Source organism: Mus musculus, chromosome 8, assembly GCF_000001635.26.
Source record: "Mus musculus strain C57BL/6J chromosome 8, GRCm38.p6 C57BL/6J".
Taxonomy (NCBI): domain Eukaryota; kingdom Metazoa; phylum Chordata; class Mammalia; order Rodentia; family Muridae; genus Mus; species Mus musculus.
The window spans coordinates 25,023,904-25,051,329 of NC_000074.6; the positions used below are offsets into that span (position 1 = coordinate 25,023,904).

Sequence of the window (27,426 nt, forward strand, 5' to 3'; positions counted from 1 at the left end):
GAGGCTGATTCAAAAAAGACTTCATAAGATGTCATATTCTCCATTAATCCCAGCACTCAGGAGGCAGAGGCAAGTAGATGTCTTATGAGTTAAAAGCCACCTGGTCTACATAGTTAGACCATGTCTTCAAAAAGGGGGGGGGGGAGGTTGTACACAAGTAACTATAATACTTCCTGCACAATTAAAATGAGGACCCTTATGCCCTCGGAAAGAAAACTTAGAAAAATGTATGCCTACTTAAAAGATATTACTAGGGTTAGATCGGGATGTTTTAGGGGAGTGAGGAGAAAACGCATTCTCTCCACACAGGCCTGACAGGAGAAGGTTTTGTAGTGATGGAGACAGCCAAGCGGCTTTGAAATCTAAGTAAAAAGAACTAGTAAGTATAACATAAAGGGCAGGTCAGATCGAGAGGCCTGTTCTTCGGTTAGCCACAGGTTCTAGAGACAGGGTAGAGCTACTCCACGTTCATCCCCAAAGTAACTGACAGAAAGACCGACAGATCCGGTACAGTAAGACCTGGAAACAACATGTTGTAGAACCCTTCTTAAAGGTCTCTGCCTCAGCACCCCAGGTTAGCACTGTTCTCACGTTACTAGAGATGACAACTGTAAACACTTCTAAAAGCCATAATAACATCAACTCTGCTTACAACAACAATTGGGAGTCTCAATTCATAATTTCTATACACTTAGGCAATCTTTTTAGATTAATCGTGAAGAAACTACACCTCCTTGAAAATACACACCTTATGCTTCATGTAGGCTTTAAGGAGACCCAGTGACACCATATTAAAAAAAAAAAGAAAATCTGGAAGACTCAATGGTGAGCCTTGCCTAATGTGCACTGGTCCCTAGTTTGATCCCCAGCACCCTCTCAAGTCTGGAAGACAGTATACTACAATTAAAATCTTACCCAAAATAAACTACTTACGCCATTAGCAAGCCCTACCACTGCTTACTATGTAAACTCTCCAAGTGTTTATAAGCTTCATTAAAAGAAAGAACCTGAGTAAAAAGTCTGTAAACGGTTCGAAAAATTATTTTAATAGAAATAGAAGACATTCTCAGAAACTCTAAAGGTCCGAAATTGTTTCTACCTCCAAAATGATCACACTCCTGTGTGGTAGTATGATGTCATCAGCTCCAAGATGTCTTATAGGTGATGACCTTTCTATCCACAAACCCTGGCCCAGAGTGGATATAACCTGGGAAATTCAGTATACAAAGGGGTATTATTTAAAATGTGATTACCTCTTTACTCCAGATTCAGGTTCTTAATATTTGGTAGGTAATTATGTGTACATGTGCGTGACATACCAGTTTGTGGCTGTATAGGAGGTAACTAAAGTTTCCTATCAAGATTTAGTTAGGAATTGCCTGCTTTCCAGTTCTTACTGTCATCAAGTTTTATCAGATCACCATAGCTGTTTCCATTTGAGTTAGGAAGGTTTTTGCGGCAGAAGAGCACTCTCAACCTCAGGATCCATGAGTGTGTGTGTGTGTGTGTGTGTGTGTGTTGATGTATGCACACAAACATGAACTTCTGCATTTAAAGCATCCATTTTTCTTGATCTCCAGAAGACCCTGCCATCTCTGGCACCTCTTCGATACAAAACCAGGTAATATAACTGGTTTTGCTAGGCAGTTTCTCAAAGTAAGATACTTAATTGATTATTTCAGGTGTGACTGTCAGAAACAAGGTTTGACTTCCTCGAAGCACAATGATGGAGAGAAAGTCATTGTCCTTAACAGCTTCAATGACATCAGTTGTGGTGGTGACAGGTTGCCCGTTTATGCTGACAATTACATCATGGTCTCTCAACCCCGAGCTGAGAAAGAGAAAGAAAAGATGATGACGCGAGGAATGGTGATGCACGCCTTTAATCCCAGCACTCGGGAGGAAGAGGCAGGTGAGTCTCTTTGAGTTCTAGGGCAGCCTGGTCTACAGAGTGAGCTCCAGGACAGCCAGGGCTACACTACAAAAAAACAAGAAGAGTTCTAGTCATCCCCATTTGGTATCTGTCTGTCTGTCTGTCTGTCTGATTCCTTCCCATACCCACACTGCCCTACTATTTTGCTGACCATTGGACATATAAACTGAGAAGGAAGCACCTGCCTTGACCCTTCTAGCTGCAAGGACTGTTGGAGGATATACTGTGAAGCCAGCTGGAGGACAGTGATCCTGTGTTTGCAATAATATTCCTGTCCAAAGGAAGCCGAGTACTCTCAGGCATTGGGTTTTATTTGGAATGGACACTTTAACATTTAATTTCTCTTCAATTCTGGCTGGGGTTAGCCTCCAACATGACTAGACTCACCAGCAATACTGCCAAGCCCAATGTTTTCCCCAGGAAGCTGTGCTCAGATGAGTCTGACTGGACAGCCCATCCCATAGTTCCTGGAACTGCTGTGTGTCCCAGATGTTACAGTCCCAGTAAAGCAAAAGCCGCTCAAGCTTCCAAGTCCAGATGTTTACAGCTGTGACTATAGTTCTAGTCAGTCTTCAACACATTGTCCTCGCATAGAATATATATTCTAGATCAGTGGTTCTCAAACCGTTCTAATGCTGCGTCCCTTTCATACAGTTCCTCATGGTGTGGTGACACCAACCATAAAATTATTTTTGTTGCTACTTCATAACTGCAATCTTGCTAGTTATGAGTCATAATGTAAATATCTGTGTTTTCCAATGGTCTTAGGAGACCCTGTGAAAGGTCATTTGCACACACACACACACACACACACACACACACAAGGGGTTTGCAACTCACAGGTTGGGAACTGCTGTTCTAGATCCAGTTCCAAAAGCAAAGAGCAATAAACACAGACAGGCTGGGTGATTGTATAAAGGGAAGAATTGGCTAAAAGAGGGCTGTCAAATTAAATAATCCAGGAGATGCTATTTAAGGAAAATGGGGAGCTCAAGAAGAAAAAAAAATGACAGTGAGAGTGGATTCCCAAGATATGTGGAGTTTGAAGAATGTGAAGGGCCAGGGATAGAGCTAAGTGGTACAGGGTATGTTTAGCATATACCTGGTCTCTAGTTCAGTGGCCAGCACCAAAGGTGGGGCCAGATGGAAAGGTATTGCAGTGGGGGAAATGCATGGAAAGAAGGAAGGATAAAGCTGAATATGAGAAAGCCTTAGGAACAATGACAGTAGTAAGTGGTGACTCAGTGGACTCTGTGTGGAGAAAGACGATAACTCAGCAGTCAAGACCAGGGAAACAGAACAAGAAAGAAGCTGTACTGGAGCCTGGGGCCTACTGTGCACCAAATATGAGGAAGCAGGCTCACACAGAATAAGTGGTCTTTGCCCGTATCTCACATCTTTCAAGTAAAGCAGGATTCGATGCTGAGAATCCCTCTTCTGGCCAGGGTGCATCTCTCTGACCTCAGTGGAGCTCAGCACAGCTGCTTCCCCGGAAAAGCAAGGACTGTGACATAATACTCCTCAAACGACTCTGTAAAAACACTTTGGTGCCCGGGATATAATAAATGTTCCCTAAGTGTCAGCTGCTGTTACTGTAATTATTGGTGGTTATTAAATCAAATGGGTGAAAGCCAGCAAGGGTGGATGTTGGGCTCTTGGAGGCTTACAGCAGTAAATCTCGCTTCCGCGTGCGTGTAACCTACCTGGGAATCCTGCTAAAAAACGAAGACTCCTAGAGATGTAGCCTAGTTCTAGGATAGGTGTTTAGCACACACAAGGCCCTGGGTCTGAACCCCAGAAAGCAAGAAATAGAGTTAAGGGAAGGTGGAGAGAGAAGGAGGGAAGAAAGAGCGGAGGAAGAAAAGCAGGAGATGGGGGAAGGAAGATTTATCTGCCATAGCGCACACCTAACCCCAGCGCTTGGGAAGTGGAAGCAGAAGACTGTAGAGTTCAAGACCAGCACTGAGACAGAGAGACAGAGACCGGAGTCAGCCGGGAGGAGACCAATTCAGGGGTGGGGCTCCAGCCTGGCTTTCTGATTGGCTACTGCTACAGCATGCCACACTTCGAGAACAACTCATGGAGCTGAGCTCTTTGGCTTTGGATCAAAAGTTAAAATAAAGAGTTAAGGGAGGCGCAGGGCAGGGTAGGGATCCGGAGAGTCTAGAAAACCGTATGGCATGTCTTTTTTCAGGAGCAGGAGGCCTGACACTTAGCTAATGCTAACTCACCGGCACCTGGGATTTCTTCCAAGTCTACAAGAGTTGCCAACTGCTAAACAGATCGCTGAGCTCTTGAAAAAAAAAACACAGTAATGAAGAAAGGGCAGAGCCCAGGAGAATAGCGTTTGCGGAACTAGCTGCCTCTCCCTGATAGCAAACATTCTGAAGCAAAGCTGAGATCAGCGGCTACACCTTCCACAGAGCTGTGCCAGCCCTTGATCTAGTGACACAGGTGTGAGCCACGGTTCACAACGCCATTCACACCTCAGACCTACTGTGCACTAAGACTTCTGACACGCAGAACCCTTCCCATCCTTATTGACTGAAAATGACTGAACTGTTCAAATCATTTAAGTATATGTCATTAGTTAATAGTTATCAATAACTGAATAATGGGGGCATTGTGGCCCATGACTATAATCCCTTAGCACTCATGAGACAGAAGTAAGAGGATTGCTAGTTTCAGGCTAGCTTGGGCTACACAGTGAGGCCTTGCCTCAAAAATTCAAAGTAAATTCAAAGGGAAAAATTCTTGTCATACAAGCTCGAGGTCAGTTTGGGTCCCCAGCACACATTTTTTAAAAAGCTGGATGTAAGGCATATGCCGGTGTCCCAGCCCTGGAGAGGCAAAGACAGGCTGATCCCCGGCACTCTGGAGAAAGCCAGTATTGCCTAACTGACAAGCTTGAGATTCAGTGAGAAACCCTGCTTCAAACATAAGGAGGGGAGTGAGTAAAGAAGGCATTCTGTATCTACCTCTGTCACATCACACACGCATGCACATGCACATACATGCATATACACACATGCATATGCATATACATGAAAACATATGTTAAATATATAATTAATAATGTCATTAATAATAACATAAAAGTTAGTTATTAAGTAATAAATACTAATATTGAAGGAGTGTGTTCAGGGGCTAGTGTACAGCTTAGCTCGCTTGGAAAAGAGGAGAGGGGTTTAATTTGTTAATTCCTAGCAAATTAACTTTAACTTAGGCTATGACCTTGAGGCCCCATCAGCACTGTCCAGTACATATGCAAATGCAACACAACTGTTCACTACAGATGCAGATGCAATACAAGCTGCATGGGTAGCTTTAAATTTAGAGTAGTCACCTTTTTTAAAAAAAATCAAGCTAAAATTATCTTTAATTGTGCATCTGATTTAATGCAATACAACTAAAACTCTGTCAGTTTTAACACAGAATAAATACTTGGAAATGTTGAAAAATATTTTTGCACTTTCCTATAAAATCCACAGAGCACAAGCCCAATCCGTCACTATGATCTGATATCTTATCCAATGCAGTAATTAACATAACATGTAATCCTTCTGAAAACAAAAAGGGAAATGGTTTCCACAGTGTTTTCATTTTTCTCCATTTAAATCACATAAAATTTTAAGATGAGTTACTGAGTCATACTGGCCAGCTTTCAGGAGCTCTGTGTACAGTGCGGATAGATCCCGAGCAAGACACTGGTACTCACATCTAACTGCTCAGAGCTTAGCATGGGTGTATGCCTAGACACAACAAAGGAGGGCTGGCCAGGTCTTCACTTACCTTGCAGCAGCCGATCCCTGAATCACTTCATATACAAAAACTCCAGAACTCACATCAGGGAACTCTGGATCTTGCCTCTTCATTTCCTGAAGGAGGCTGGGAACAGTTTGAAGGTTAGCAAACATAGTGTTCCCCTGAGGCCTGGAAAAAGATTTCCCCTAGGAGGCACAGAGCCTATCTCTTCCCCATCTGGTTAGCTGGAGACTGGCAGGCACCCAAGCAAGTCCCATCCAGCCAATCACAAGCCACCCTTGTTGTATGCTGTCTGCCCCCACCCCGCCCTACTCCCCCCCTGCCCCCCCCCCCCCGCCCCAACCGTAGGCCAAGGCTTTGCATCTCTGTACAACCAGAATGAAAGACTCTGGTACAGGCAGAGAGAGGCACAGCCCTGCAACAAACAGAATCAGTGGTCACAAGGGTCCCCAAAGACTGTCAAGTGATGGCTTGCACCTCTGAGACCCAAGGCTTACTTCAGAGTGAGAGGCAGCATTCGAAGACCCAGGTATTTCTTCTGCAAAGGGGCCTTGCCTGTAAATGGAAAGCATGATGTATAACTCACAGCAGAGCTCTTGTCCATTTGGCACAGCTTGAGAGACCACCTAGGATCTCTCGTTAGTACATCCGATCTTGTATGCCATCTGCTTTAGAGTACATGATGTGGTCCACACAGACACATCACCAGCCAATGGGTTCATTCTAAGCTGTACAACACAAGCATTTCTGCGTATCTCTCAGATTGAGTTTTGTGATACGTGCCCCGATATGGCCACCCATATCACCCCTGTTACAGATCTGAGAGCCAGTTACTCGACACAGTAAAAAAGCCATGCTCTAAACAGTGAGAACGTCCACGAAAAGGGCTGAATCCTCCCAACCCCTTCACCTTTCAACTGGCGCTCATGATAGTCTTCCAGGAACTGTCTGATCCGATCAGAGGGGATCGCAAAAGAGATCCCTGCAGTCACCTTCAGAGTGTTTATACCAATCACGTCGCCATCCTAGGAAGAAGAAACTTGGTGTTACATCATGGTGCCCTACAAACTGAACCACGCAACATGGGGACAAGCAGAGGAGAATAGGGTCAAAACAGGAGGGGCAAAAGGAGACCCACTTCTTCATTAGGGAGAAGCACATGTCCTCTTCCAGGGCAGTTAGAGTGGCCAGGGAAGGGAGTGGTGCTTTATAGAGACACAAGTTACACTTTCTTCATGCTCAAAAAGTCAAATGGGAACCAGCAAAAGAAAAGTATTCTAAGTAACACCATTTCCTTTTCAGACTGCATGGTCCCAGGCCCTAGGGGCGCTGGAGACTTCCCAATAGCTGAACTGTTTCTGTTGTAAGGAAACCCTTAGCTGAGTCCAGACATCATCTCAGGGACAACTACTCCATCTTGCTTAGCAGGGTCAAACTAAGTTCATGTTCCCAGGCCCAGGAACCATCATCTCCTATCCTCATGGATGGAAACTCCCTTGCTCGACCCCTTGTCCAGATATAGTTGGACAATGCTACAGCCCACCCAGCTCCCCCTCTCTTTATGGTTCATCCTTTAAACGTGCTCTACAATGTCTCTTCAGGGTCATAGTTCAGCTCCCGAGTCTGTTCTGCAGCCCTGGTCGATCGGAAGGCAGCTTAATTACGATACACTTTTGTCCTCCGCATTGACCTGGTGTTTGAGTTATTTTTACAGATTTATGTTGGATTTAAGTGGATCCCATGACAGTTTTAATCTCTAGCTCATTTTATTATGGTAAATTACATATATAGTTAATATATTATAATTAATAATTAATATAATATAATTAATATACATTAATTATAGTTTACATTTTGATACAAATAAGAAACACAGGATACCCAAAAGATGGCCTAGTCAGCCATCACTGGAAAGAGAGGCCCATTGGACACACAAATTGTATATGCCCCAGTACAGGGGAATGCCAGGGCCAAAAAAATGGGAATGGGTGGCTAGGGAAGTGGGGGGGAGGGTATGGGGGACTTTTGGGATAGCATTGGAAATGTAATTGAGGAAAATATGTAATAAAAAGAAAGAAAGAAACAAACAAACACAGAATACCAAAGTGGCACACACACACCCTAAAATCCTAGCACTTGATAGGTAGAGGCAAGAAGATTAGGAGTTGAAGGTCATCCTCAACTACATATTGACTTCCAATCAAATAGGGCTCTGTCTCAAAAAACAATAATTAATTAATTAAAAACCCCCACAAGAAGCATTTGCCTCTTTATTACTTAAAAGAAGCTAAAAATGAACATGGAAAAGATAGAAGCTGTTAGATCGTTGCTAGTCCGCCATACTTGAGTAGAACTGTTCATCAAAACCAGTTGACCTTCATGAACCACAGTCAGCTAAGCTTGTGCTGTAAAGCAGAAAACACTCTCCTGCTTGTGCCCTTCGCCATTCCTTAGACATTGTTAAGCAACAAGAACAATAGAAAAAAATAGTTCTGGTCATATTTAAATACAGATGGTAACTTAGAAATTCTGGAGTGTGGTCTGAAATTCTATATCCCGGGCCTGCTCTATGGACTTGTTGGGAATATGGGCATGCACACACGCGTGCACACACACACACACACAGACACACACACACACACACACACACAAATTTATATAGTGCAGACAGGAATCATTCTGTTGGCGATGCTGCAGTTCAATGCCAGAGTGCTTGCCCACAGCATGTACAGGGCCCTAGGTTCCATCCCAGGAATATTGGGAGCTGGGGTTATACTTGAAAAGGAAGTAAAGGCTCAAGGGCTTTTCAGAAGCCCAAGCCTGAGAGTACTGTGCTCCTGCTCCTACATGTATCCTACATGTATCCTACATGTAAGAGAATAGCATCACCAGTCAAGGGAGTGGTTAAATGAACACTAATGCACTCAGCAGAACCACGGGTTCTGGTTATGGCTTTATTGTCATCTCTGAGCAAGCTGAAGACTAAAATTCCAGAATTATATAATCAGTGTGTATTCATATGCAAAAGCAAGGGGCTCTCAAGGACGTACACAACATAGCAGAGTTGGGCTTTTGGTTGCAGGGTGGGGGGGGGGGTGGTCAGACAGCATACAGCAGGGATGGCTTGTGATTGGCTGGATGGGATTTGCTTGGGTGCCTGCCAGTCTCCAGCTAACCAGATGGACAAACCCTTCATGGACTCTAAAATATTCCTTAGCTATTTCCTAGAGACCCCATAATAAAAGACACCATTCCTTAATCTCTCTAGAGACATTTGCAGACAAATCTACATTTGCAGATGTTAAAACACTTTAAAGTTAGGAAGACATACGAAGCAGCAAGGAAAACAGCCACTTACCAAGTTCACCAGCGGACCCCCAGAATTTCCATGCTAAAGGCAAATTGACAAGAGCCATCAGTTAGCAAATCGATACATTCCTCTACATCACTTATACATAGTTCCTAATGAGTTTCACCAGAGCAGCTTGCTTCTCCAACGCAGGCAAAAATATTCCCCTTGCCCGGCGTGGTGGCGCACGCCTTTAATCCCAGCACTCGGGAGGCAGAGGCAGGTGGATTTCTGAGTTCGAGGCCAGCCTGGTCTACAAAGTGAGTTCCAGGACAGCCAGAGCTATACAGAGAAACCCTGTCTTAAAAAACCAAACCAAAATAAATAAATAAATAAATAAATATTCCCCTTACCTTCCTAATCCTAAAGTTGGGGTGGGTACAGGGCAAAGCAAAAGGACCCCGCACTGTATTGCAGCAGTGACCTCTGCATCAAGCCCTGAGCATGGTGCTGGTTATATCAAACACAGAGCATCCAACTATACCCCTGCCTTAGGGTTGACTTCTGAGAGTCCTCAAAAATCCCAAAGGAAAAGAGATGACTCTAAAGCTTTCTTCTTGCTACATCCTGGCTGTATCTTCTAGGCTGTGAACAGACTCCCAGAGTGACTTACGTTAATGATGGCATCCGTCTGGATATAGTCTATGTCTGAATTCTTCAGTCCCAGCTCTCTGCCGCCTCTCTGTGTGGTGCTGACAATCCCTGCAGTCACGGTGTTCTGCAGAGAAAATGGGCTGCCCAAAGCTACCACAAACTCTCCAGCCCGGAGGTCAGAGGATCGGCCCAGCAGCAGTACTGGAAGCTCAGTCTATGCATGCCCGAGAGGAGCAAAGAAGAGAAAGATGGCAATGTAAGAATACAGTCAAGCAATATCTACTGACAGTGATGCTGGCCTGAACCAGCACACACACACACACACACACACACACACACACACACACACACACACACAGGTCCTTGCTTTCCTTCTTCCTCAGACTCAGGTCCCACCAAACTCTCCCTTTGTTAAGATAATCAAATCATCTCTAAGATTGAAATTTGTGCTTCTAGCTTCCAGGGAGATGGCTTAGAACAGTGGCTCAAGACCTGTGCATTACATCCCCAAAGGAGTCACATATCAGATATCGTACATATCAGACATTTACATTACAAGTTATAACGCCATAGTGAAATTACAGTCTTGAAGTAACAATGAAGTGATTTTATGGCTGGGGGTCACCACAACATTTGGAACTGTATTAAAGGGTCGAAGCATTAGGAAGGTTGAGAACCGATGGCTTACAGGTTAAGAGCAGGTGTTGCTCTTCCAGAGGATCCACATTTGGTTCCCTGTACCTCTATTGGCCAGTCCACAACCACCTCTAACTCCAGCTCCAGGGAATACAACTTCCTCTTCGGGCCCCCATGGGCACTTAACACTCACTTGCACAAACACATACACATAATTAAAAATAAAATATAAACTGAAGTGGTGTGGAAACTACTATAAGTGATCATGAAATGGCCGGCACTAGAGATTCACTTAGCTCTATCTCTGCTCAAACATTTCTTGTCCGAGTCACGAACAGGATGGAGATCACCCAGAATAGCACTTCCCAAGCTAGACTGTGTTCACAAAACTTCTAGGGGCTTATCAGAATGCAGGCTCTGGTAGATCTGGGTGGGTCCGGGATCCAGGATTTCTAACGAGCCCTAGGTGCAGACCATGTGTCTACAGCAAGGAGTTCAAAATGTTCTTAGCAGGGGCTGGAGAGATGGCTTGGTGGCTAAAACTGCTCTTCCAGAGGTCCTGAGTTCAACACCCAGCAACCACATGGTGACTCAACCACATGGTGACTCACAACCTTCTGTAATGGGATCTGATGCCCTCTTCTGGTTACACTGCTACAGTGAACTCATATACATTAAATAAATTTTTTAAAAAAATCTTTTAAAAAAAATGTTCTTAGCGGGGTTGAGCACATTGCAAATGATTTAGCCAAAAGGTACATCTGTTGAAGAATAAATCATAGGATGGAAAACGAGGAACATGGGGAGCAGCAATGCTAGACAATTAATGGAGATTGTTGAGGATATATTGATGGGTGACCGGAAACAGCAAAAATGTGAAGAGGGAGTGACTCCCTTGGCCAGGCCTCCTCCCATGAGACTCCCATTTGAGTTTCCTGTTCACCATGGTTGAACACCTTGGCTTTAGATTTCTCATTCCTGCTGCCTGGTGGCAGTGATGGGTCAAAAAGCCTGGAGTCGAGCTGGGTGGACCTGACTACACTTACAGGGCCCTGTGGATGAGCCTGGAATCAAGCTAGGGGTCACAAGTTCTCAACGTGTACAAGATCTCCCCATCCCTACCAGGGCAGGAGTTCTGTGACAAGGTGGCTACTGTAGACCTCAGTTCAGAGTAGGCCTTTTGGGCAGAGTAAGCCACAAGACCTTGAAGCCAGATAGGAACCAGAGTGGAAAGCAACTTGGAGAGGATCTCCCCTGAGCCTTTAGCTGCCACCCAGGTGCCTCAAAGGTTGAGAAAGTGAAGTAGAAACCAAGCCCTCCAAGAGTTCCAGGACATAGAAGTCCTGCAGAAAGACCTGGGACATCCCGCCAAGCTGCTAAAGCAGGCAAGAATAAGGCTGGGGTGCGCCCAGGCTGATGGCAGGGGCGCCTGGGCATTCTCTTTGGAAAAGTGTTCAGTCGCTTGGCAGCTCTGCAACTCAGTCTCAGAGTTGTGTGAGCTGTGGCCCCACTGTCCTGGTACAGGCCCACAAGGGAAAGTACATGAATATCAAGAACGGAGTGAGAGGGAGGCTGGGGAGTTTGTCCCTGCAGTTCAAGAAGCCCACCCTGCAACACGTCAGCCCCATTGCAGAGCAGCCGTGGTCAGAGGAGGATGTGGTCCAGCCGGACCCTGTAACCCATGCCAGAAGGGCAAACAATCAAACATTGTTTCCAAAGGCTGTAGGGTCTCTTTCCTCGGGGACTAGGAGGAGCTGTGTCCTCTCCTCTAAACTAGTGGTTCTTAACCCTCCTAATGCTGCAACAACCCCTTAATAGAGTTCCTCACGTTGTGGTGACCCACAACCATAAAGTTATTTTCATTACTACTTCATAGCTGTAATTTTGCTAGTTATGAATCATAATGTAAATATCTGATTGATATGCAGGATATCCGATATGGAACCCTTTTGGGGTTGTTTGTTTGGCCAAAAGGGGTCGTGACCTACAGTTCGAGAACCACTGCTGTATACCGAGTCCTGTTGGTAACCCAAGCTAGAGGAGCTGACTTTACAATGCTGTACGCCACCTCTTTTCATGAGGATAAGCTTTTCCTTCCATCCCTGTCCTCACTCTGGGCTCTCCTATACATGGCCAGGGATGGGGGCCAGAGGAAAGTGGGAGAAGCTATGGGAAGAGAACCCGGAGTCTGTACCACCGCAGCTTCGGGAACTAAGTTCTTCATTTACTGACGGGAGCTTGGAATCACAACAGGTAGGGGCAGAAGTGCGGAGGGAGGTGTTAGAGGGGGTGTGAGGGTCAGTGATACTCTAGATTTTAACTTCCACATCACTCATCACTGTGGTCTCGAAGAAGAAGGAGAAGGAGGGGAGGAGGAAAAGAAGGAGAAGGAGAAGAAGGATGAGGAGGAGGAGAAGGAGGAGGAGGAGGAGAAGAAGAAGAACAACAACAACAACAACGAGAGGAGGGGGAGAAGGAGAACAAGAACAACAAGAACAAGAAAAGAGGCGAAAGAAGAACAGAGGAAGAACAAGAAGAAGACAAGAAGAGAGGAAGGGGAAGGAGGAGGAGAAGAAGAAGAGGAAGAAGAGGAAGAGGGAGGAGAAGAGGAGGAAGAGGGAGAGAAAAAGAAGAGGGGGGAGGAGCAGCAGCAGTAGCCTCTGCTGGCTGGGATACTGGGGGTAGGGTGCGGGCATATACTCTACATACAAAGAAAAGGCACAGTGAGAATTACAAAAGAATTCCAGCATGAACTGTGAAATCCTCACATGTGAAGGCTCTGACTCAGCAGCTCTCTCAGGTACTCACATCTGGCTCGATCTTAATCAGTGCAAGGTCCAGTTTATGGTCGATGTCTTTGACGGTGGCTTCATACCGGGCCCCGCTCTGGAGCTCTACCTGGATCTTCTGCTGGTTGGTGAGGACGTGGGCATTGGTGACAATGAGCCCATCCTCAGACACTATGAACCCAGAGCCGCTGGAGGAAGGGATTTCCTGGTTGGTGAGAGGTGATCTGTTCCGGAACAAGTCAGTAGCGTGAGCAGAAGGGAGGGAAATCAGGGAATCCAGCCTTTGTGTGTGAGTCGCAGGAAGCCTCACGTTTATCAGCTACGTTTCCAGTTTTCTCATGCATTTACTCTTGCCTTACCCACTTCCATGTGCTTTGTGAGCTGCCTGAAGCTCGTCCTGGCCATCTTTTCTGAACACAACTGAGATCTGGGTCCAGGATGGTGTCTCCTCCTTTAGATCAGTGTGGGAACCTGTGTGTCTGTCATCTGCAGCGAACAGGCCAAACCTGGTGCTAACCCTGTGCTCACACTACTGCCACAGCCTCAGAATCTAGCTCTTAGTTCCCACTACCAACTGGCGTTGTGACTCAGAACAAACTAAGTTTGCTCTCCATTTGGGTTTCCTTGCATGCAAGCGAGTGCTAAGGCTAAACAAGCCCACCAAATGCTCACTACTAGCTCCTACAGTCAGCCTTTAGTTTTGCTGTGGGATACCGGGGAGAAAGAAACACCAGTCACCAATACGCACTGCTGTAGCTTCAATTTAGAAGCCAGAATCCTTGCGCTTGGCTCTTTGCTCTTTAGCGAAATAACTCTTAGCAAGTCAGGTCTCCTGCAGGCTTTGCGGAATTCTACTGCCCACCTACACCCCAGCCAACTCTTTGAATCTGTGTTTCCTCACAGCGGTTTTAATGGTCAGAAATCTGGCAACCAGCAGGTGAGGTAGTTGATCCTAGATGGGACCTTTACCTGCGGAACAGCTGCAAGTGGACCACAGACGGCGCCACCTTCTCCACCACTGCGGCGATGAAGTTGTACTTTCTCCGGAGCCGCCCTGCTCTTGTGGTCCCTGTGAATAAACGGTCCACGGTGAGTGCGTCCCTGGATGCAGGTGTCGCATCTCAAAATTCCCCAGCATCTCCCCGTCCCTCTTTCTCTGAAGGTTCTCCAGACCAGGAGATGAAAGGACCCTCCCTGTCCTACCAGAGGGAAGAAAAGGAGAAAGGGAAGCCCAGTGGCAGCCAGTAAAGAGACCAAAATTAACCAGGCAAGAACACCAGGAACAACCACAACAGGTTGAATCCCTAGAGATGGCGAAGGAAGGCCCACTGAATTCGCGAGCGAGCGAAGTTAGAGCACTCACTTCATCTCCCTCTGAAAAGTAAGAGAAGTGTCAGGAGATTCGCCCGCGCCCCGCTCACCTGCTTCCTCGCAGGCACCCTTCTGCACTGGCACAGCCGGGAGCGCGCCCCGCTGGCGAGCGGCTCGGTTCTCCTTGCGGAGCGCACATAGGCTGGGGTAGGTGCGCCCATCGCTGCCGCACACTACCGCATCCTCAGCACCCTCCGCGCAGCCGCAGGTGCCCAGCCACGCGCCCCCCGAGGGATCCCGGGAGAACGGGGCGCCGCAGCGCAGCCTTGGGGCGCACGGCCGGCCCCGCGCCCCGCCACACTCCTGGCCCTCGGCCGCGGCGCACACTCGGCAGCAGCCGCAGCGATCGGGAACCGGCGCCAAGCCGGCCGAGCAGGTAGGCAGAGTCGGGCAGCGCGTGGGATCGCAGGCATCGGGACAGGGCAGCGAGACTCTGGACCTCCTGGCCTCGGCCCACGGAACAGGCACGGCTGGTAGCAGCAACCACAGCAGGAGAAACTGTGTTCGCACAGCCCACAACCGCTGGAAGCTCATCTTGCTCCCTGACCTCGTCGATTCGACTGTTTTTCCTGGCCTGGATGCTGCCTCAGCCAGCCTTCGGACTTTATAAAGGTCAGAGTCTGGCTCACTTCTACACACACACACCCATATATCACCCACCACCCATGCCATCCCAGGACAAGGGCCACCCACCCCAAAGCCATGAAGGGAGGGGTCCACTCAAAAACCAGTCTTGGGGCAAGGGAGAAACGTGACCACCCACCCACGGCCACGAGATCTGACCAGGAAAACACACAACCAGATTTCCTATTTCACATGTTTTTATTACAAAACAAGCAACCAACCAGTTTTTAGAAAATGACGTTTTGCTACATACCAATTAGGAGCTCACACAACGTAAGAAGCTGGAGTTTCCATGCACTAAGCTCAGTGCTTGCAGGAGGTGTTTCACGGCTCAAACACTGGCTCAAACGGGGCATGCCACACCTTCATAAACAGAGGGCCCAGCAGTCACACTGTGTGTTTTTGCCAAATATTCACTTGATTCAACGCCTACCTGGTATAAGTGACTATAATTGACTCAGGCAGGCAATAACACAGAGAGAGAACGAGGGACTGAGGAAAACAGATTTTGGGGGGTGGGGGTGGGGGAGGAGGTTAAACAGGCGACATGGGAAGCCTAATTTCAAAAACACTGCCGTCTGCTACCAGATAGCTGTTTATTTGGTTGACACTGAAAACAAGTATCAAGTCTACCGCTCAATTACCAGTCCACTGCTTACTCAGAGGGTCATATAAGTCCTGTGTAGAAAGGGGAAAACCAAACCAAACCAGTTTGCTTCCAGTAAACTAGGACGATGGACCTTAAATCTTCCCGGAGGGGCAGCCTTCTACTTGGAAGTAGAGCTGTCACTCCGCCACTTTGACCAGAGGTGCCACTTTAGTTTGCGGTCTCCCATATCCTCGGTGTGGTTCGGAGAATGAAAAACACACGCTTCTTTTTTTTTTTTTTCCCCTGATTATCACCTGACCCGAGTAAGCAAGTCCACCAAAGCATTGAAGAGTAATGGATAGGACATACTTCAGCTACAGAGAACAATACCTTCGAAGCTTTATAGAAGGACCCAACCCCAGAGACTGCTTTTATTCCACACAGGAAATGCAGTATCTTTTATAATCCAGAAATCCCTTCGGATTTATCCACAATCTATGCTTAACCACAAACCCACACGCCATCACACCTTGAAAACTAAAGGTTTATGCACCATCTTTGGCTCACATTAAAATACTGTCCTAGGCTGGATATGGTGGCATAGACTTGTAATCCAAGCACTCAGGAGGCTGAGGCAGGAGGATTATCAGTTCAAAGCCAGCCTGGACTCCGTAGCAAGACTCTAGCAAAAAACAAATTTAAAGGGTGTGTGTATGTGTGTAAATACAGACAGAAGGGGAATTCTGAAACAAGAATTGAGACTTTAAATGTTTTGAGGCTTCACAAAGATAATTATATTTTCTGGGCACCGCTATTAACAATGTTCTAACTTGCAAGTCTCATGTATGGGCTGGTTAGGATCACTGAAACTGTACTTTTCCTTTGTTTGCATAATATACACCGCATTGTGTTTAACATGATCTCAGAGTGTGTACCGAAACCTCTCAACTTTCTGTAAGGACCCGTTGATGCAGCACTAATAACCAAGCCAACAGTTTCTAAGAGAGGGACAGACAGATTTTGCAATTTAAACGCCAAAAGATGACCTCATTTCCTTGAGCCAGGGCATGTTCGAGGCCCTTCAGGAGTTCCTGATTTATTTTTCATTCGTTCCTCATCTTCACATTGAGCAATTCTGTTGAGCAGCCAAAGAATTTTCTAGGGGAAGATTTTAAGCTGAAACCAGAGACAAAGGGCACTGACTTTTGAAGTAGGTTGTAACCTTATTCGCTCCTAAATAAATAATCCCCGAACCCTGAAAAACCAAAACACACAAAAGTTTTTTTTTTTTTTTTTTTTTTAGGGGATGGGAGACACACAAGATCATGAACAGAAAGAGAAAGAAGCCCACTGATTTTTGTTTGGTTTTCTTTTCATCAGGATCACAAGGCCAGACAAAGTCGGGGGACAGCTCCCACACACGGAGCCCAGAAGTCTTCAGTGTGGCACCAGATTCAGGGTCACAGTCACATTTGAAAGAGCATGCTTCCTCTCACCCGGAGAGCTTTATGCCTGTTTTTGCTTTTGCATTAACTATGGACACAGAGTGCTAACTAGCTTAAATAAAAAATGCCTCCTAGTCTCTTAGAGCTACAAATTTCTAATTAAAAACAGGGTTAATTTACCTAGCAGATAAAAGTTACACAGATAGGAATGAGCCATGACCTCTCTCCCTGTAGGAAATGGCCATAATTTTCTGGTAGCACAGTTCATTGAAGGCTGATAGAAATGACCCCAAAGGCACTGGAAATAGTATCTTGCCCAGTGGAAAAGCCATACCCTAAATTTTGGGTGGAAATCTAATCTTCTAAACTCTTCTAGAACCTAGGAAATTCCTAGCCAACAATTCATCCTCTGATTCAATTTCTTTATTCCCAGTTTCTATTCCATGAAAAATGTAAGTACTGGGGGGAAAAATCACATTTAAGTCTCTTCACTAGTGAGTGTATAGGCTCTTATCAGACGCTAGAGTTCCACCTGGTGTGTGCATGACTTCATTTAACAGGCAGTGCAATAAAGCAAAGAGCAAGTGGGCCAGCAGGCTGCACAGTATACAAGCACTTAGCATTACACAAAAGTCGACTGGCTATAAAAGAGCTGTGAGACAGGAATTCAAGATTCACTGTGCCAAGAAAGAGTCATTCTCCTGTCTGGAAAACATGGATCAAAGATGCTTATTGCAATAAACAACCATCCATCTCTTCTCAGTAGCTGCTTTATATTAATGTAAGCCTCTGAGAGAGAGATTGTCCTAACATGAGTGGTTTTCTCTCTCTCTCTCTCTCTCTCTCTCTCTCTCTCTCTCTCTCTCTTTCTCTCTCTTTCACACACACACACACACACACACACACACACCTCAGTTTCAAGGGAAGTCTCTGTTCTGGTCTCTGCAATCATAACATTTGACCCTGATAACCGCATATCCTCGGGACATGACACGGAAAATAGACTGGTGGCTCTGTCACTCAGTTCTATGTCATTTGGGGTCATGGAGCATCAAGAGGACGACATGATTCCTACAAGTGGTTATAGCAGTTTAATTAGCCCTCATGACTCACAAGAGGTCCTGTCTGCTCCCCTGGGAGGTATCCTGAAAGAACTGCCTGGGGGAGATATCCCAAAAATTCACCTTTCACTCCCCAGACTCTTACGACCGCTCTCAGATAGATCCCAATCGGAACTGTATAACCTGAGTCTCACCCGATGCCTGTCAGTCTGGATGCTAATGGTCTGACTGATCCCCAGACTTCAGTCAATAAACAGGGGTAGATGAAAGCAGTTCTTAGCCAGAGATCCTGTGCAAAACCAAGACTATAAAAGAAATACAAGAGGGAAAAGCTTATGGGTGAAACTGGACTCTAGCCTCCTCCAGACAGGAAGTATGAAAACTAACCCCTCACTAGGAAACCTGGGGAAATGGGGACATTCAAGAGGTAATAGAGTATGCCTGTGGGTCTAACCTAGTGGCTTTCCCCAGTTAAATAAATGGTGTCAATAATAGCAAAACCAAAGCCAGCTAGACGAGCCCCTCCACTGTGAGTGCCATTAGACTCTGTCCTCTACCATGGCAGAGAAAATAAGTCACAGCCCCTGGCTCTCCTGCACGCAACGGGCACTGCATATCACACATCAGAGGTTCGTATGTTTTCGTCATCAAGGTTGAATACAAATGGCTTCTCCTTGGGGTGCTGGGGCTCCGACCTGTGCCTGACTCGAGAACTTGCCAGCACCCCTGTAGCTGTGCTCTCCCCAGGGTTAGGCATGAATAGAGAGTCCTCTGGAGCATGCTCCACCGACAACGGCTTTTCCTCAGCCTGGGGGACAGGTGTCCAGGGTTGCCAGGAGGAGGCCACCGAAGGGGCCTTACAGAGACCTCTTTTCTCTTCTGCTGGTGGCCGCCTTCTTGACAAGATGGAGTTAGGCGCGCTTGTAAGGGTAGAACTTCCAGGTCGAGTCAAAGAAATGGACCTTGAAAAGGACGGCTCCTAAACACAGAAAGAGAAGACAAAGTAAGGGGTTTTCCTTACAATGCTTGTCTCCAAGTCTCAAGAACCCACTCAGATGGTCAATTCAAACAGGGACACTGGCTACAGACTCAAGTAATTGTCTAGAAGCCAGGGACACCTTCAGTCCCAGTTTCCCAGAAGGCTAAGGCAGGAGGATGGCTTGCAGTAGTAGTCTGGACCACACAGCGAGAACCCTATTGTAAAAATAAATAAATGCATAAATTTTAAAATGATACTAAGCAGAGCTCGTTCCGCATGTTTGCAGTGTTCTGCCTGATGCTGGACTTGTAGGAACACATCAGAAACTTCACATCTCTGTCCAGACCGACTTCATGTCCACTTACAAACCAGAAAGAGAGAGAGAGAGAGAGAGAGAGAGAGAGAGAGAGAGAGAGAGAGAGAGAGAGAGAAGGGGGAAAATGTACCCAAGTTAGCAGAGAGAGAAAAACAAGTGAACCAGCACTTAAGGCCGGGCTGCCTGCCTACATAACCAAATAAAACACGACCGGTTCAGAGATAATTTATCTTTAAGCTGACGCTGCGGCACAGAGAGGAAGTGACTTACCCTAGGGTGGCACTTCAGAGCCTGGACAGCTGCTCCAATCCCCTCGATCCAGCTGTGCATGTCCTCAGGGCTGTCCGCCTGCAAAACATCCACAACACATACACACATTTTTTGGCACGTGTCTTCAGCTTCCAAGCCTTGGGCTCAAGTTCATAAAAATCACATCAGAGTTCAAAAGGATCTCAGAAGCCGTGTAGTTCAGCGCCTTGCGGACTTTTGAGGACATTTTCCCCCCCTGCCAAGTTCATTCTTGACTCCCAGTAACTAAAACTGCTCAGAGCTAAGGTGCTCTGAAGACAGAGGGGGGTATAAAAGTAGCGAACAGCCTAGTTTTCCATCTTCTAACTGAACCCATCACCCCATCTGAAAAACAGCTCAGCCCCTCCAAACTCCTAGGAAACAGAGGCTCAGAGTGCTGCAGCTGCGGGTTGGACACTGGTCTAGACTCCGCCTGCCTTGTCTCTCCCATAACAAGAGGCTCCTGTTTTAAATTCTACTAAAGCGAACTCCCTCTGCAGAACCCCCAAGGCGCACACCACTATGTGTACAGCTTCTTTCTCCAAGCACAAGCTACTTGGGTCTGCCCTGAAATTTCATCCTTGGAGTGAGAACTAAGAAGAACACCACGGCAGAAGCCCATGAAGCATTTCCCCTAAAAATATCCACTTCCCCCCAGAAGGGGGCAGCAGCCTCTCCATGGAAAGAGAACACAGATGGGGCCTGGCTCCTTCAGGCAGCGTCTCTGGGCGCCTCCCAGCCGCTGGAAGGAAGAATGCAAGTGAACTCAGTTACAGAGGGAAATCAGACTGAGCTCCAAAGTGTGTGTGTGTGTGTGTGTGTGTGTGTGTGTGTGAAACAGGCAGCGTCTCTGGGTGCCTAATGCAAGTGAACTCAGTTACAGAGGGAAATCAGACTGAGCTCCAAAGTGTGTGTGTGTGTGTGTGTGTGTGTGTGTGTGTGTGTGTGTGTGTGAAACAGGACCGCTTTGGTTTTCACTGGGATTTCGTGTTTCTTGTTATCCCTCAGTGCTTGTAATGCTATCCCTTCCCATCATTCCTTGGTTATCTGTGTGCCACACATAGGCACTAGGTTAAAAAGGATGACGAGGACCCGTGGTGCACGCCTCTCACACCTGCTACCTGATAACTTATTTATGCTTGCTCTTTCTGGTTACTTGGCAATCTAGTAGCTTTCAAAAAACAAACAAACAAACAAAATGCAGCCCTGGTCCAAAGAAGGCAGTAAGAATTAGGTATCCAAACTTTTTCTAAGATCAGAATGAAAGCTAGCATGTTCCCTAGACAGACCTAGTGAAGAACCAAGTAACTTGTGAAGTTCTGCTGTTTGAACAGTGCCCAGGCCACGGGGCCCTCTATGTATTAGTAAGGCTGCTATTTTTACTATTCTATGGTTAGAGGGAAGCAAATAAACCTGAAATTCTACCATCATGGCCCAGCATGGCCACACATGCCTTTAATCTCAGCACTCGGGAGGCAGAGACCGGTGATTCTAGACCATCCTTATCTATGGATTGATTTCCAGGCCAGCCAGGGCTAGGGAGTGAGACCATCTCCAAACACAATATATTTCACAGCTATGGACTTATCTAATGCTCTCCTCTTCTAATTTCATATATATCCACCCCAAAGGATCATAGGCTGGGCTGGGACTCAGTGACAGAGGATTTGCCTAACACAGGCAAAGCACTGGGTTCTAGACTCAGCGAGCCAAAATTTACAAAGGAACAAATAGTGTAATATATAGAGTAGAGAAAGGGTTATTTTGAATTTACCAAAAAAAAAAAAAAAAAAAAAGTAATGAAGGAAGTAGATTTGCATCTGATATCCTATGAAAGTATAAAGTATACTTTTATAAAATATCTTCAGTAGTCTTAGCCACTGTTTTACATTTTTTATTTCCAAGTTGGGTTTATGGGGCTTGAGAGAGCTCAGTGGGTAAGAAGGCTGCTGCGGTAGCAAGAGGACTTGAGTTCAAATCTCCAGGACCTGTGTAAAGCCTGAGTACCTATAAAAGCCTGCACTTCCCCAGAGGGGACAGACAGATGGATTCTGAGGGCTCACTGCTCAGCCAGCCTAGGCAAAATGCCAAAAGTCAGGCTAAGTGTGAAACTGTCTCAAGAAACAAAGTGGAGGGCCTGGAGAGACAGCAGCTAAGAGCACTGGCTGCTTTTCCAGAGGACCCAGATTTGATTCTCAGCCCCCACATGATGGCTCACAGCTGTCTGTCACTCCGGTTGTACTTGATCCAATACCCTTTCCTAGTCTCCACGGGCACCAGGCACACACATGGTATGCAAGCATGCATGTGGGGGCAAAACACCCATATATACCAAATAAAATGATTTTAGAGACAGACATCCAATAGAAAAAGACATTGACATCCTCTTCTGGCCTCTGTATATACATCACAGGCACGAGCCCTACATATACATGAACACATACAACACATCCATACAGTCATTTTTAGAAAACAAATGTTGCAGGTGATTCTATACAAGAAAGAAGTATTATTTCAGAGTTGAGGTCTACCCAGCCCAGGTGACTTCCTAGAAAACCAAAATGTGCCCAGCACAGATCAGATAAAGAGGGAAATGCCATGTGTCCCTTGCTCTCTTCCTGCCCTGATCTTATGTGTATTCTGGTTTCTGTCCTTGATGGCAGTTTGTAAAAAGAGAGGGACAAACTTTTGAAATGAATCCATTCAATCAGCGGTTTGACTGCAGTCCAATGAGCTTCTGAGTATCAGGAGTCCAGTACTACACACATGCAGACACCAATAAAAGACATCCAAGATCTACCGCTGGTTACTGCCATTACCCCTAAATCTACAGCAGTTACTGCTTCCTTTGATTCCCAACTTCATCCCTTCCCAATGAACCAATCCCATCTTTAGATAGAGCCCCCAAATGGATGACTGTATAAATTATGCACTACATAGTGCTAGATCCTGGGTCCTCAACCTTCCCATTATGTTGCAACCCTTTCAAACAATTCCTCATGTTGCAATGAACCCTCAACCATAAACTTATTTAATTGCTACTTCATAACTGTAATTTTGCTATTGATATGAGTCACAATGCAAATATCTGATAGTTCCAATGGCAACACCGTAAAAGAATCATTTGATTCTACCAAAGGGGTTATGACCCACAGGCTGAGAACCACTGTTTTAGGTGGTACCCTTCACCCTAGAGTCTAAGCTACAAAGTAACTTTCCAAGAGTTCTAGTGCAGCACTCTGAATCTCTCTTGTGGATCTTGTCTTGGCACAGCAGTGTGGCTCTGACATGTGAGCTGAAGACCATTTTATCATGGTTCTAACTTCTAGCCCTCTGTTAATAAACTCTGTTATAAACTCCAATACTCCAGGCCTTTTATGAGAGAAACCTTGCTGTGTATTCCAAAGAATGGAAGTTGAATTATCTTTGGAGGAGTGCTGGCCATTGAAGCCAGGGCCTTCCACAAAGTAAGTGCCACACCACCCAGCTGCATCCCAGCTCTGAACTCTCATCTTGAACACTTGCGCCGAACTTAGAAACATCTACCTACTGACAAGGCTGCTGCAGCACCATCTCCACCCATCTTGATGCCTGAATACTACCTGGATCTGGACACCGTGATCCATTATCCAACATACCCGGTGGCCATAAGCTGGACAAAGGCAGATTTTTCTGGTGGTGGCTATATTCACTCCCCTGTGTCCACTGCACTGCATCCTCTACAAAGTGGTTCTTATCCTGTGAGTCGTGACCCCTTTGGAGGTCACGTATCAGATATCCTGCATATCAGATATTTACATTAGGATTCAGAAGAGTAGCAAAATTACACTTATGAAGTAGGAACAAAAGAATGCCACCGCAAACACAAGGAACTGTATCAATGGGTTGCAGCATTAGGAAGGTTAAAGACCACTGCTCTATAGCTTAGGTTCTGGGCCTGGCCATTCTGAACACAAGCAAGTCTTGCTTGAATACCAAGTACCTCTCAAACTGGGTTTATGATCCTAAGTGGTCCATTTACGCCTGAAGATTCTGTCTCCTCGTGGACAGACTAGAGATGAGGCCAGGGTTATAGAGTATTAAGCGATACACCACCAGCTAGCTACTGCTCACCAGTGTCTCAGAGATGCCTAATTAATCACAGCTGCTTCTCCTGAATCGAAAAGTGCTATAGTTTGAGCCTAAGCCTAAGCCCAAACATCTAACATCAGGGTCATCAGAGTCCAGTCCCAGAGCTCTTCTCTCTGCCTTGCCCTGCTTGCTGGTCTCACTCTCCTAGATCCTGATGATAGACAGAAGGTTCATGCAGACATACTATGCATGACTGAGGACACGGGTCAGAAAGTCACTTGCATTCAGTGGACACAAATCTCTGGCCCTACAGAACAAACTGTGGAAGCAAAAGAGCTCCCCCACCGTTCCCAGGAAGTGTGGTTATTTTTATGTAACACAAGCCACTGACATAGAAACTATGAGTCTAGTTTATTTAGAGGCAAGTATTTAGCAGACTTTGTATCAAAAATGAGCTGGTGACACCAAGGGAATAGCATCATTTCTTTTTGCTAACAACCAACACTGAGCTCCTAAAGCAAAACAGAATTTCATAAAACCCACCTCTCATTGCATGAGCTCACATCCTTCCATACTCAAAGACTCTGCTAGTGATATGAATGAGTGTGACTTAAAAAATATTACATAATAACATATGTCAACATTTCAGGGATCAGCACAGCTCGGTGAGAGCGGTTCAGTGAGAGGGGTATTTTCCAAAGCATGAGTACAAACTATGGGTAAGAAGAATGTACTCAAATGGTGATCAATGGACCCAGCTATGCATAGGCAAATGTATGGATAAGGCTCCAGACTCCACATTGCACCTAATATTAAGAAATCACTATTTTTCAAGTTCTGGTAAGAAAAAAAGAAAGAAAGAAAGAAAGAAAGAAAGAAAGAAAGAAAGAAAGAAAGAAAGAAAGAAAGAAAGAAAGAAAGGGAAAGGAAAGGAAAGGAAAGGAAAGGAAAGGAAAGGAAAGGAAAGGAAAGGAAAGGAAAGGAAAGGAAAGGAAAGGAGGAAGGAAGAGAGAGAGACAGAGAGAAAGAGAAAGAGAGAGAGAGAGAGAAAGAAAGAAAGAAAGAAAGAAAGAAAGAAAGAAAGAAAGAAAGAAAGAAAGGAAGGGAGAGAGAAAGGAGGGAGGAAGAAAGCAAGGAAGGGGGAGGAAGAGAGAGAGAGAGAGAGAGAGAGAGAGAGAGAGAGGAGACAGACCTGAATAACATAAATGGACACATTGAAATCATTTCTTCGTCCAAATACACATCTGTATAAGACCAGAGATTCAAACTCCTCAAAGTGACACATGGACACAGACTCCAGGCTGAAACAAGAACGGGATTCATGTTGGCCTTTATGCCAGCCATTAAAGAGATACACAGAAATAGAAAGCAATACTACTCTTGAAATTATGAAGGATCATAATTTTACAAGATATTTTGTTAATGCGTCATGGGTTTTAAGATGGTTTGAATATGCTCAGCCCAGGGAGTGACACTATTAGAAGGTGTGACCCTGTTGGAGTGGGTGTGCCTTGTTGGAATAGGTGTGTCACTGTGGGTGTGAGCTTTAAGACCCTTTAAGAAGTCAGTCTTCTCTAGCGGCCTTCAGATGAAGATGGAGAACTCTCAGCTCCTCCTGCACCATGCCTGCCTGGATGCTGCCATGCTCCCACCTTAATGATAATGAACTGAACCTTTGAACCTCTAAGCCAGCCACAACTAAATTTTGTTCTTAAAAGAGTTGCCTTGGTCATGGTGTCTCTTCACAGCAGTAAAACCCTAACTAAGACAGGTTTATAGTGTGACTTCTGAGTGAATCAACAAATATGTTCCCTAGCTTTTCATCCATACTTCTCCAACACACCACTCTCTTTGTCCCATGTGTTACATATGGATTGACCTTCCCTCATGTATGTACTCAGGGAGATGCTAATGTCCTTCCTTAGAAATTTTAGCACAGAAGGGAAGGAATAGAGAACTGGTAAGGGCCCGGGGAAGTGCTGGTGCCTCTTGGATGATAGAATATCTTCTGAACAGTTTCGGTTGAGCCTTTTGTCTCCAAGTCACTACCCTCTGTGCAGCTTTCAGAGTATGATCACACCGCAAGCACTAACATATCAAGTACCATCTAGGCAATGATCATCACCAGGTGTACTAATGGATGTTCCAGAAGCACGGTAAACTCGGTACTTACCCCTATGGCATGGTTTGAATGAGAAATGGTGTCCATTTGGTCCCCAATGTTATCCGGTCCCCCACTGGTGACACTCACAGTTAGGGGAGGTTATAGGACTTTTAGGAGGTGGAGTCTTGCCGGAGGAAACACATTACTAGGGATAGGCCTTTCCTATCTCTGCTTCCTGTTTCTGTTACCATGGCATATATTTCCTGCCTGATGGACTCAATCCCTGTGGAACCATATGCTAAATCAAACCCTTTCTCCCTTGTTGCTTCTGGTCATGGTATTTTATCATGGTAACAGAAGAGTACGCAATACACCCTAGTGCTGCTGCTTTTCCTCCATATTACCAAGAAAGTAACTACTAGCTGTCACCGACCAGTGCAAAACTCAAGCCAAAGCCCTGGGATTTATGTGTCTCTCCCTTCCCCTTCACACAACCAACTCTCAAGTCCTCGAGAGTGGACCTCTTCCATATGTCTCAAATTCGTCACTTTCCCTCATCCATCTAAGGTAAGCCCTTCTGAAGGACTGTCCGCCACGGCCTTCACATTGGCCTGTTTAGTCCTGCATTGCTCTTTTCTTATCTGTCCTTCATGATGCCTGGGATCAAATAGACTTCAGGGCCATCAGAAGGGCTTGGGTTGAGTTTTTCATCTCCATTTTACACACATACGGAGACTCTGAATATTAAATAAATTGTCTGAGTCCAAGAGCTGTGTCTTTCTGTCCTTATCTTACCTGCAACTCTATGGACCAGATATAAGCTTGCTAAGGAAGCAGGCAGGGCAGTGAGTCTCTGCCCATAGCATTGCAGCCTCCCTTGCAGCTATTCTCTTTCCTGGGCCCTTGCCATGGAGCCGTTCCATTGCCTGGCCCCCTCTCCTCCTGAATCCTTTAGTCATGTATGTGATTTCAGCTGCCTGATTACTTAGTGTGATAGTTTGTATATTTTTGGACCAGGGAGTGGCACCATCTGGAGGTGTGGCCTGGTTGGAATAGGTGTGTCACTATGTGGGTTTAAGACTCTCATCCTAGTTGCCTGGAAGTCAGTCTTCCACTAGCAGCCTTTGGATGAAGACGTAAAACTCTCAGCTCTGCCTGCTCCATGCCTGCCTGGATGCTGTCATGCTCCCACCTTGATGATAATGGACTGAACCTCTGAACCTGTAAGCCAGCCCCAATTAAATGTTGTTTTTTTATAAGACTTGCCTTGGTCATGGTGTCTGTTCACAGCAGTAAAACCCTAACTAAGACACTTAGCTTCAAGATCAGTTCTGTCTAACTCCATGTACCCAACCTCAGGCCATGCCTAGACCCTTGACTATACCCTACAAATATCAACGGCAAGAACTAGAAACTTCTGGGGCTGGAGAGATGGCTCAGAGGTTAAGAGCACTGACTGCTCTTCTGAAGGTCCTGAGTTCAAATCCCAGCAACCACATGGTGACTCACAAC

The 27,426-nt window shown here is 45.8% G+C and overlaps 2 protein-coding genes across 5 annotated transcripts in view; both read right to left on the minus strand.

Annotated features, from left to right (window-relative positions):
- Nucleotides 1–1,024: 1,024 nt before the first annotated feature.
- Nucleotides 1,025–15,059, minus strand: Htra4 (HtrA serine peptidase 4). The gene is made up of 9 exons (NM_001081187.3): nt 14,488–15,059; nt 14,036–14,135; nt 13,086–13,290; nt 9,661–9,855; nt 9,057–9,089; nt 6,609–6,723; nt 6,196–6,253; nt 5,726–5,821; nt 1,025–1,831 (listed from the first exon to the last, which is right to left on the minus strand). The coding sequence occupies exons 1-9, from the start codon at nt 14,969–14,971 to the stop codon at nt 1,666–1,668; spliced, it is 1,452 nt and encodes a 483-aa protein (NP_001074656.1). The 5' UTR covers nt 14,972–15,059; the 3' UTR covers nt 1,025–1,665.
- A 181-nt stretch (nt 15,060–15,240) lies between these two features.
- Nucleotides 15,241–27,426, minus strand: part of Plekha2 (pleckstrin homology domain-containing, family A (phosphoinositide binding specific) member 2) — a 65,536-nt gene continuing 53,350 nt past the window's right edge. For all 4 annotated transcript variants that reach the window (XM_006509228.4, XM_006509227.3, NM_031257.3 and 1 more), the window contains exons 11-12: nt 19,722–19,799; nt 15,241–19,135 (exon numbers count right to left, since the gene is read on the minus strand). In XM_006509228.4, the coding sequence (XP_006509291.1) occupies nt 18,773–19,135; nt 19,722–19,799 (441 nt within the window). In that variant the 3' untranslated portion in view covers nt 15,241–18,772. The remainder of the gene's footprint in view (nt 19,136–19,721; nt 19,800–27,426) is intronic.